Source organism: Onychomys torridus, chromosome 6 (genome assembly GCF_903995425.1).
Source record: "Onychomys torridus chromosome 6, mOncTor1.1, whole genome shotgun sequence".
NCBI lineage: Eukaryota > Metazoa > Chordata > Mammalia > Rodentia > Cricetidae > Onychomys > Onychomys torridus.
Window position 1 is genome coordinate 79,453,179 of NC_050448.1, and position 12,420 is coordinate 79,465,598.

Sequence of the window (12,420 nt, forward strand, 5' to 3'; positions counted from 1 at the left end):
AAGTTGTACAATCAGTCCCAGTTATGGACAACCCTAACCCAAGGAAAACCAAAAAAGACTTTCAACTGAATACTTTGTAAATCACATATTCTCACTTGGTATAACAAATAGTATTTTTCAAAAAAATATAATTATAAAAGTCTTAGAAATGCAGCCAGGATTGTTACACAGAGAAACCCTGTGTGTGTGTGTGTGTGGGTGGGGGGGGGGACCACCAAAACCATACACAAAAGAAAAGAAAAAAGGAAAAAAAAGTCTTAGAAACAGAAGGAATCTAAACAAGGTCTAAATCTTTCATTCTATAGATGGAGAACTAAAGTCTCTAAATCAAATAATCCATCCCAAGACAGTTTGAAAACAAAACCTCAGTCACTGATTTCTTTCTAATAAGATACAAATAGAACATCTATTTCTTACCAGAAGTTTTTGGGCTGAAACTGGTGGCTTTCGATACACGCAATAATGGTCTGTTGCCCATCTATAGTTTTAGCGTAAACCTATTGTTGGCGAGAAAAGAGTTAAACATGAAAAACATATTCACTCTATAATAGGTTGTACAAACGCTGTATGCTAAATTGAAACCTTGAAGGGGCAAAGAGTCAGAGCATGCTTACAGCAGGGCCTTCCTGGGATGTGACACAAATGAGATGGGTTACATTCCAGCAGAAACAGTGCTACAGTAACCCTAGGAGGCTACTACTTCCGCTTATCTTACTGTAAATGAGATACCCTTTAGGCTGGGCCTCACAAAATAATGTGCATTTCTGAAAGGCAGAGAATGAGGCTAATGTCAAAAAAGAGTTCAGCCAGGGGGCTGGAGAGATGGCTCAGCGGTTAAGGGCACTGGCTCTTAAGTCCAGAGGTCCTGTGTTCAATTCCCAGCAACTACATGGTGTCTCACAACCATCTGTAATGAGATCTGGCGCCCTCTTCTGGCCTGCAGGGAAACATGCAGGCAGAATACTGTATACATAATAAAATAAATATTTAAAAAAAAAAAAAAAAAAGAGTTCAGCCAGGAAACCAAGGACGTGCTAACTGGAGTTGTGGAGTTGTGTGAGATGTACTAGTGGGAGACAAAACAGAAAAAAAATAGATTAACTAGTAGGTAAAAAGTTTAGGATGTATTCTTCAGACAAGAGACAACAAAACAAGACCAGAAGCAATATTTTTGGGAGAAATATCTGACACAGAAGATAAAATGGAAAAAAAGCTTGAGGTCGGTTAGGAGGCCACAAATTAACCTAGACAATAGTATAGGGTGCTGTGAATGAGAACAGAAAAGAGGAGTATTACCCAGAATGCAAAAGTACAGTCAGAGGTTGCACTGTCTAGTTTTATGTCAACTTGACACAAGCTAGAGTCATCTGTGAGGAAAGAACCTCAATAAAGAAAACGTGTCCATAAGATCTGGCTGCTGTAGGATATGCTGTGAATATGTGTGGCTCCCATTGAATAATAAATAAAGCTGTTTTGGCCTATGGCAAGAAAGCTTACAGTCAAGCTCCCAACTGCTGGAATTGCAGGCATGAGCCCTGATACCTGGTTAGACTAGAAACCTCCAGGACAGAGAACTCTAACTTTGGAGAGTGCCTAAATGCAAACTATGGGGAAAAGAAAGCAATGGCTATAGAGTAATTGCAACTGACGGCTGTTGGCAAAGCAACTGAGCAACAATCATTTCTAGAAGCAGGAAGTGAGGCTCAGTGTGAAATGCCATGCAGAAAAGAAGGAATGAGTTGGCTGGCTCAGTATGCTCAGAAAGCAGTTTGTATAAAATGGCACAGACAGTGAAAAGTCAAAGGTCCAGACCTGTACTGCTAATGAGTAAATACACACAGGAGAAAAGGCCCTTGGTGTGAGCCTCAGGGAAGGAGGAAGCAGAGAGGAGGTCAGGCAGGGTGGTACAGGCCTTTAATCCCAGCACTTTGGAGACAGATGCAGGTAAGATCTCTGAATCTGAGGTCAGTCTGGCCTACATAGTAAGTTCTAGCCCAGCCAAGGCTACAAAGTGAGACCCTGCCTCAAAAACAGACAAGTAAAAAAGTGGACAAACTTTGAATGGAAATAAATAGTAAATTGTAATTGCAAGTATCTTTATTTATTTTTAGTTTTTTTTTTTTTTTTCCCTTCAGTTTTTCAAGACAGAGTTTCTCTTTGCGCCTTTCCTGGAACTCACTCTGTAGACCAGGCTGGCCTCACAGAGATCCACCTGCCTCTGCCTCCCGAGTGCTGGGATTACAGGTGTGCACCACCACCCCCCCCAGCGCAAGTATCTTTAAATAACTGATTTATATGAGAGAATATATTCTTCACCTGAAAAATGTTTGAAAAAGAAATCTGTAGGTAGCTACAATGATGTGTTTCCTCTATTATTTAGAAAAAACCAAATATGTAAGAATAATGGCATCTTCCACTCATGTATAGCTCACATTGTACCAGACACTGTCCTAAGATCTTCCATTAATGTATTGAATCCTCATAACAATATTATGTCTTATTATACAAATGAGGAAACTGGGGCACAGAGATACTAGGTAATTTATACCTAAGGTCACAACTAGCGAAGTAACTAGTCAGGATTCAAAGTGCTCTTAACAACTATATTCCTATTAAACTCATTGTTTTGTTTTTTCCTGGAACTCGCTCTGTAGCCCAGGCTGGCCTTGAATTCACAGAGATCCACCTGCTTCTGCCTCCTGAGTGCTGGAATTAAACGCTTGTATCACTACTGCTGGGCAAACTCAACATGTTTAAAAGTCTAACTAGTAACTATGTACTATATATTTGAAGACTGCTGAGAGTAGATTGTGTTTACACACACACACACACACACACACACACACACACACACACACACACACACACCACACAGAGCCAGGTGTGGCGGGCGGTTCAAGCTTGTAATAACAGCACACAGAAATCTGAGGCAGGAGGATCACCTTAAGTTCAAGGCCAGATTAGGCTACAGAGTGAGGCCCTATTTAAAACAAAAACAAGGGGAAAAGTAAGAAAGCTAATATATCCCCAGTTCCTACACTAACTTAGCCGTACCACAATGTATATATTTTAAAACATCATGTCTTACACGCTATAAACATTTACAACTTTATTTGTCATCTGAAAAGTTAAAACACAGGCAGGCCTGGAGCAAGCCTGGATTCCCAGTTTGGGCATCTGAGACAGGAAAGACCAATGATTCCATGTCAGCTGGGACTATAGAATAAGTTTCAAGGATAGCCTGGGCAACTGTCTCAAAACAAAAACTGTAACAAGGACTGGGGATGCAGCTAAGTGGCAGAAGGCTTGCCCAGCATGTGCCAGTCCCTAGGTTAACAAAAAAGGGTGGACTATTAAAGCTAGGCATGACGTGAGTGACCATAAATCTCACACTTCTTACTCTCAGCAGCTCTCAGCCCAGCTCTGTAGAGTGAGCTGAACTCTTGGTGCCTTTGCTTCTACGGTCCAAATGTTGGGATTACATGCTACACCGTCAAACCTGGCTTTAAAAACTTTTTGATGAGGATAGGTGATTTCTTGTGAGTAAATGAAAGAAATATAAAATACAGATATTTTAAATAATTATGTACAAAGATTTTTTTTTTTTTTTTAATTTTTCCACGGCTGGAGAAATGGCTCCGTAATTAAGACCTGTACTACTTTAGTAGAGGACCTGGCTTCAGTCTCCAGGATCCCTATCAGGTGGCTCACAAACACTTGTAACTGCATCTTCAGGGAGTCAAATACCTTTGGCTTCCAAGGGCACTTGTACTCACATGCAACCCCTGCCCTCATTTATATATGATTAAAAATAATAAAATCAAACCTAAGAAAGAATTTTTCATATATTCATATATTCCTACAGAAATGACTTAGGGAAGTTATCATAACCAAGAGAAAAGAGGTGAGGTCTGGTGGCCAAAGCTTCAAAAGGGTAAGGTGAATGTAAGACAAATGAGTCCCACAGTTCGGGAGGAAAGGCAGATACTTAACAGTGCAGAAGCCGTTGGAATAATGGTCTTTCACATAGGCCCTTAAAGCACTGTCACAGGATTCTCTCCAAGACTTCAAGCCTCCGTCCACATCTTCTGGCTGGGGGTCACTTGCTTCTTTCCGTAAATGATCAAACTTAAAGGAAATTTTGTTTCTTGGATCTAAAAATCTGCTGTTACCAAGGTCACCATGCTCTGTAATTAAGACCTTCCAGAGAAGAATTACAAATATGATTAACTCTATTTAAAAAAAAAAGACAATTCTTATCATATTTTGCAAAAAGGAATAATAATAAACATCCTAGGACAGTTAACTTTTTATTTCTTTTCTTTTCCATATTGACTTTTAAACCAAATAGCATCTTTATTCTTACAAAAATACTACATTTATAGACAAACTTTTCTCCTCCCTTTATTTTTTGATTTCTATCTAATGTATTATCCATGTGTGTATTTCTTCCTAGCTATAATACCAACTTTCATGTATTCATTTTCACATACTATATGAAACTTTTCAGGGCCATTGTATTACTGTGAGCACTTAAGTAATCCAGCTACACAGTTCAAAGATGCACTAAATGCAATCTTTTTCTCACCTCTGTCTCCTAACTACTCAGTTCCTGAGTAACTGAAACTAGTCCACATTTTCTGTCTCCTGGTATTTTGTCAGACTCTGTCTTTGTACCTCTCTGGAACCCAGGGGTTGCAAATGCACAGCGTATGACTGAGCTCCATATCAAGTCAATGGCATTCTTTTTTTTTCCATTAAAAAAACACCTAATAGAACCAGAAAGAGGAAACATTTCCTAATATATAGACTATTTTAAAACACAAGACATAAATATATTTGGCAACCAACTTACTATCTGCTGATGGCATCTACATCTCTACCACCTGCCAAGCACAGACTATCTGATTATCTAACAGGCTAACTAACTATTTAACTAGCAGTTATTACCTGGTCATCATAGCCTTCTATCTTCACAGGTGTGAACTGATCCATGTTATACTGGGCAAATGCACTATTTAAAAAAAAAAATTGAAAAAATAAATAATATCTCCATTTTACCAGCTACTTATCCAAAACTTTGGAATCATCCTTAGCTTTTCTTCCTCTGACACTTCACATCCAACCCACCGGTTCTATGGAAAGTAACTGGAATCTGACTCCCCATGCCCACTGCTTCTACTCTAATGACATGTCTCTCAACTGCTGTCTTGTCGTCATTCAGCCTTTGCTCCTTACATCACAATACATAGCTGGTGACTATTCTAAACCTTAAGTCTTACATGTCATTCTCTGCTTAACACTCTTAACAATGTCATTTCACTCAAAATGAAATTCACTCTTCAATGAGACCTATAACATCCTACTTACACCAGAAGTGTTAGGCACTATCAGGGAATGGTGCTATGGTTAGAAGCACTGGTGCCAAAATATAGGAAAGAAGGTAAATCCTAGGCTGATCTAATGCATTATCTATGTATATTTTATACCCAGCTATAATAAAGCCTCCTTCAGTTTATAAAGGAAGCAATAATGATGGTGAGGATTGCTGAAACAGCATGTACTAGGCACCAGAAAGAGCCTGACCAAGAGACTGGAGCGTGTCATTCCAGAAATAAAGTGAGCTTTGCATCCCCATAGGGGGAAAAATCAGATTGTTTGTTTGGGCACAGGAAAATTATTCTTTGAAAAGTTCTCCCAAAACCTGAAATCTCTAATTTGAACGAACGAACGAACGAACACACACACACACACACACACACACACACACACACACACACACCCTTTAGTGTCTGTCATTGTAATTAAAACCACAGAAGCATCTGAACTACATATCAACATAACCAGTCCTAATTAGAAATCTGGGCAATTAATGCATTTATTTTGAGTTAGAGCAGCATTTCTCAACCTATGGGTCAGGAACCCTTTGGAAGGGGGTGGGAGGACAGATGACCTTTTCACAGGGGTCACCTAAGACCATCTGCATATCAGATATTTATATTATGATTTATAACAGTAGCAAAATTACAGTTATGAAGTAGCAATGAAAATAAAGGCAATAAAAATAAGTTTATGGTTGGGAGTCACCGCAACATAAGGAACTATATTAAAGAGTCAAAACATTAGGAAGGCTGAGAAACATTGAGTTAGAGTTTCAATCTGTAGCCCAGGCTAGCCTTGAACACATGTCAATCCTCCTGTTTTCACCAACCAAAGTCTGAGATTATAGGCTTGCACTACCAGAGTTGCCTTCAAGCACTTTGGAGTGGCATTCCACCCTAGTATCAGTAGTAATCTGGCAAGTGATATACAGAGTATCTTCAACGTGTGCCTCAGTCTCCTAGGTGAATTGTATTTAGGGTATCAGTAATGATGAGAAATTACAGCGGTGGTCTAGAAAAACCTAGATCAACAGAATCTAGTCCTAAAAGCCGCACAGACAGGGCAGATGGTGTTTACTAGGTAACAAAGTCAAACCAATTATATGGCACACCAAAATAACTGTATGATAGTTATATGTTTTGCATCGACATGTTCTTGCCTTCCCACAGCCCACTTCTTTCCAGCAATATCCAATCAGGTCTCCTCTTTACAAAGAGACTTTGGGCCAGTTGGGTAGACAGTAACTGAAAAGGAACTTTGGGAAGAACAGAGCAAAAGCCAGATAACACGGGCTCTTGAAAGTCACACTGTTTTATATCTGACTCTAGAAGAAGAAGCAACAAGCAAGACAAAAACCCCAAACCAAATAAGCCCCACCACTGTGCTCTTGATGACAAAGAGGACTTGAAAATACGATTTTCTTGTGTGTGACATCTCACTTATCTTGTTAGTCTAAAACCTGCTCTGTTTCTTCTACCAAAAATAAATTTTAAAAAGAGAGAAAAATAAAAGTAAAGAAGACTTATGGTTTGGCTATGAAACATTACCACAAACAGTCCTCAACTGTTTCCTAGGTAACAGCTCTTAAAACACTTTTCTATAGTGAAAGAGACTGTCTGGGCTTGGTTTGGAAGGTCTGGTCCCCAGCTGGCAATGATTTTAGGAGGCTCTAGAAACATAAAGAGACAAGCCCTAGCGGAAAAAGATGTGTGTCTTTAGGGGCTGTATCTTGTCCCAGGCCTTGCCTGTCTGTGCTTTCTGTTTGCCATTAAGTAAGAAATCTCTATTACATGTTTGTGACACCATGATGCTCGATCTAACCTTGGGCCAGAATCAATAGGGCCACGGACTATGGACCAATAAAACTGTTAGCCAAAACAAACAAACAAACAAACAAATTCTTTTTGAAGTCACTAAGACAGAGACTAACTGCTTTAGTTTGAAGTGTCTCAAACTAGGTTTTCATGGTCCCAGTTTATGTCACCACAGTTTATCCAATGACAGAACATGTAAGTGGGCTGAATGAGATTGTTGGTTTGCAGTGCTGAACTGTACTGAGCAACACACACTCACACACACTCACACACACACACACACACACACACACACACACACACACACACACACACACACACACGCGCGCACACACACGCACACACACTCACACACACACACACGCACGCGCGCGCACACACACACTCACACACACTCACACACGCACGCACGTGCACACACACATACACACACACTCACATACATACACACACACACTCACACACACACACACACACACACACACACTCACACACACACACACACACCCACACTCACACACACACACTCACACACACACTCACACACACACACTCACACACACACACACACACACACACACACACACACACACTCACCCCTAGTCAAGCTCTCTGTTAATGAGCTGTATTCCCAACCATGGGCTTAAGAGGTACTTACTGTGCTGCCCCTTCCCTGAGGAGATTGTCATTATTAAGTAGTAGCCGGACATCTAAGGAAGAAAGTATTGAAATACATTGAGTAGAGAACAAACTCAAGAAATGTTAGTCCATTTTCTAGAATATATTTTTAAAATTCAGGGCTTGCAAGATGAGTATTCAGGTATACTCCATGTATGGAAATTCTAAACATGCTAATAAGTAATGGACACTGATGTCCACAGGTTCCTATAGAATTATGTTAGAATTATGTGTGTTATCATTATCCAACAAAAACTCTCAAGGAGTTTATTTATCTTTCCCCCTGTTCCCCCCTTCCCTTTCTCTTGATAGGATCTCAAACTCAGGTTGGCTTCAGACTCCCTCACTATGTAGTAGCTACCGATAACCTTGACCTTCTTATCACCATGCCTAATTTATGCTGTGGTAGGGAATGAACCTAGGGTTTTGTGAATGCTAAGTAAGCCCTCTACCAACTGAGCTATATCCCAGAACCTTAGGAAAATTTTGTTTATTTATTTGAGACTGGGTCTGCTCTAGACTGAGCTGACCTCAAACTTAGTATGCTGCCTAAGGCTGAGACTTTGAACTCTTGATCATCCTGCCTCCACCTCCCAACTCCTGGGATTACAGGTGTGAGCCACCATACCTAGCATAGATGAACCATGGAAAACTAAGACTTCTTTTTATATTTTGAGTTTGGTTTTTGAGACCAGGTCTCACTAGGTAATCCAGGTTTCCCTGAATTTGTAATCATCCTGGCTCAGCATCCCAAGTGCTGGGATTACAGGTATGCACCACCACACCCACCTAATATCTAGTAGATGAAAATCTTGAGGGGATGATAAAGGCGAATCTGTACATTTATTTAATAATTTTTCTAGTTTTTGTTTTTGAAACAAAGGCTCATTCTGTACCTTAGGCTAGCGTGAAACTAGAGTAATTCTCCTGGTTCAGCCTCTTGGGTACTGGGATTACAAGCATGGGCCACCATTTCTGGCTGAATCTGATCTTTTCTTTTCTTTTCTTTTTTGAGACAGGGTTTCTCTCTGTAGCCCTGGCCATAGTAGAACTTGCTCTGTAGATCAGGTTGGCCTTGAACTCAGAGATCTGTCTGCTTCTGCCTCCCAAGTGTTGGGATTAAAGTGTGCTACCACTGCCTGGCTAAATCTGAAACTTTAATAACTTCAGATAGATTCAGTTCAGCCTCATTAGTCCTGGGAAATGTCCTTCAGTATGGGCCTTCTTTGTTTTGTTTTGTGGAACTGAGGATCGAACCCAGGGCCTTGTGCCTACCACTGAGCTAAATCCCCAACCCAGTATGGGCCTTCTTGAGAAAGGCAGTGAGAACAGAAGCTTTTAGTTATTGCGAGAAAACTAAAGACATAGGAGGAATCAAAAAGTAAGAGAATTAAAAGGCCAGTTTACTGTCATTCTTCCTAAACATGAAGCTATTTTTCAGTTTTGAGACGACAGTCGTTGGTCCAGGCTGTACTGGAACTTGCAGCAACCCTCCTCCTTCCGCCTCCCTAGTGCTGGGACTGCAGGTGTGAGCCACTATTCCAGCCAGCCACCTTGAGTCTTTCCTTACCTGACAGTGGGATCCTAACTAATGGACTAGGCAAAAGTAAGTATTTGAATCAAACCTAAAGCTGAATCCTAACTTTTACATTTAGCAGGTGAGTAGCCTTCAACAAATTATTTCAATGTTTCTAAATGTTGATTTCTTTAGCAAAGTTCTAACAGGTCATTATGAATCAGTTGACAGCAAGCACTCACAGCTAGGCATGTTGATGTACACCTATGTTCCAGCACTCAAGAGTTCAAGGCCAGCCTGGGCCACAAAAGACCAATATTTAAAAAGAGAAAGGGCTGGTGGGATGCCTGAGAAAGTTGAGAGCTTGCTTCAAGGCTTGAGGACCTCAATTCAGTTCCCAGGACCCATGTGGTAGAAGAACTGACTCTCACAAGTTGCCCCCCTCCCAAGTAAGTAAATGGAACAAAATTTTAAAAAGAAAGAAAAAGGGGGGGGGAGGGCGCTAAATAATAACAATAATTAAGGAAGACTTAGAACAGCTCAATATTAATCTTTACTTACCATTGAATACTTCATTAAACTCCCCAGGGGGTGCATGGGTGATGAATTTAGCAGCTATGCGTACCTAAAGAAAAATAAAATGTATATTAAGTGTACTGTGAAGAGAAACAAACAGCTGGGTATAGCTGGGCATTGTCTAATCCTAGCACTTAAGAGGCACAACTAGGAAGATCTTGTGTTTGAGGTGTACAGTAAGACTGTATCGACCTCTCCCCTCAACTCCCGAAAAAGCAGCCCAACAAGACAAACAAACAAACATGTAAATGCAAATTTGTGATTTCAAATAAAAAAATTCCCCTTCACTTTTATTTTATGTGTATGGGTATTTTGCCTGCACGTGTGTTTGTGCATCACACACATGCAGTGCCCACAGAGGCCAGATAAGGTGTCATATCCCTAGAACTGGAGTTACAGACAGCTATGAGATGACATGTGGGTGCTGGGAATCAAATGCCAGTTCTCTGGAAGGGCGGTCGGTGCTCTTAACCACGGATCCATCTTTCCAGCACCAGTGATGGTCTGTTTTAAAGATTTATTAATATGTGCATGTGTCTGTATATGTGCCTGTACATTCTAGTGGTTTATAGAGGCCAGAAGAGGGCATCATCAGAGCTGGAGCTACAGGCAACTGTAAGTCACCTATAACCAGCAATGCATCTCTGACCCTCTGCAAGAGCCGCAAAGACTTCCCTGCTGAACCATCTCTCCAGCTGCTTGTTTTTGCAACAAGGTATCTTGTAGCTCAGGATGGCTCAAACTTGCAATATAGCTGCTCTTGCCTAACCCTCCCTGTACTAGGATTATAGGTGTACACAGCCAGTTCTTTGTGGTGCTGAGATATAACTCAGGGCTTTATGCACACTAAGCAAATACTCTACCAACTGGGCTACTTTCCCTGCCTAGACTATCTCTTGAAATAAATTTATTTAAAGCTTTACTGTTGAGAAGCCTTTAGGTTTTCTTTCTACAAAAAAATCCCAAAGTTGTTTCTATCAATATAGGTATATTTTTAAATATATGAATATATGTGCTAACAGTCATTTTGAATTTTAAAAAACGTGTGTGTGTGTGTGTGTGTGTGTGTGTGTGTGTGTGTTAGAGAGACACCAGCCAGCCACCAGGCAAGCAGAATGTGTAAAAAATAAGGTAACAAGCCGTGAGCCACATGGTAAAGCATAAATACAAATATGGGTTAATGTAAGTGTAACAGTTAGCTAGTAACAAGCTTGAGCTATTGGCCAAGCATTTATAATTCATGTTCAGCCTCTGATTCGGTTATTTGGGACCAGGCAGTCAGGACAGGTAACATTGGTTTACAAAATACCAATTACCTAAATGCAAGGTTTAGTACTAATGATGTGACTTACAAATTAAAAAGAGCAAAGTCATATGATCATCCCAAATCTTATTGGAAAACAAATGATAAAACTCAGCACTTAATACCTTAGAATCCAACAAATTACTGGGTTTGGAAGTAACAGAGAAAGTTTCCTTGACCTGATAACTGGTTAGAATTCTAAAGCAACCCACATAGTTTTTAAAGTCTGGACAGAGTTGACTCCTATCATTTGTACTACTCAACTCTGCATTAGAGGCCTAAAGCATTATGGAGAAATTTTCTTCTATTACTCATTGTGGCCTCCCTCTTCTGTCCTTCATAGCCCTCCTTCCCTCATGATCAGTTACTATAAATTAATGCTAGAATGTCAGAATCTATCCTGCATCTCATTTCTTCTTCTATATTTAACTTTCATTTTATGCTTTGGGAAGTTCCATTTTTCATTTCACTAACATCCTCTTCAGCTATGCCAAGTTTGCTGTTCAGATAATTATTTTGACTTTCCCAAGTTTTCACTGTCCTGATTTTTAGTAAATTCCTATTATGTATATACAATTATCCCTAAGAGGATACTAACTATTCTTGTTTGGTGCTCCATTCAGCTTCCCTGTTCACTTTGCCTATAGCCTGTCTCTAGTTCTTTTAAGGTCAAGGCTAGACTTGCTGCTTTAATCAGAGTGCAAGCACTTTACTTTTTTTTTTGAGACAGGGTCTCTCTACACAGCTCTGGCTCACTCTGTAGACCAGGCTGGCCTCAAACTCCCTGAGATCCACCTACCTGCCTCCACCTTCCAGGTGCTGGGATAAAATACAGGCATGTGCCACCATGCCCAGCATGAATACCTTATCTTTTGAGTAAACGTAAAGGCAGAAGCAGGTTACCTTTAGTGCCACAGGGCCTCTCTTTTTTGGAGGTTCTGTGGGGTGGAGGAGAAGGGGCTGAGATGGGACCTTATATAGCCCAGTCTGGCCTCAAACTCAGTATGTAGCTCATACTGGCCTTGAACTCCTGCTTCAGCCAGTTCTGGGATCACAGGTGTGAGACACTGGGACTACTAGCTCAGTGTTCATTCTCAATGCTATATTCTGAGAATAAATGCTGATTTTGCTATAGCTTAGCCTAAATAGAA

General features: G+C 40.4%; 1 protein-coding gene across 1 annotated transcript in view; it reads right to left on the minus strand.

The window, feature by feature from the left end:
• Positions 1-12,420, minus strand: part of Capza1 (capping actin protein of muscle Z-line subunit alpha 1) — a 31,547-nt gene that overhangs the window by 9,717 nt on the left and 9,410 nt on the right. The window contains exons 2-6 of the mRNA XM_036189610.1: positions 9,952-10,015; positions 7,855-7,906; positions 4,951-5,014; positions 3,994-4,200; positions 418-497 (exon numbers count right to left, since the gene is read on the minus strand). Of these exons, the coding sequence (XP_036045503.1) occupies positions 418-497; positions 3,994-4,200; positions 4,951-5,014; positions 7,855-7,906; positions 9,952-10,015 (467 nt within the window). The remainder of the gene's footprint in view (positions 1-417; positions 498-3,993; positions 4,201-4,950; positions 5,015-7,854; positions 7,907-9,951; positions 10,016-12,420) is intronic.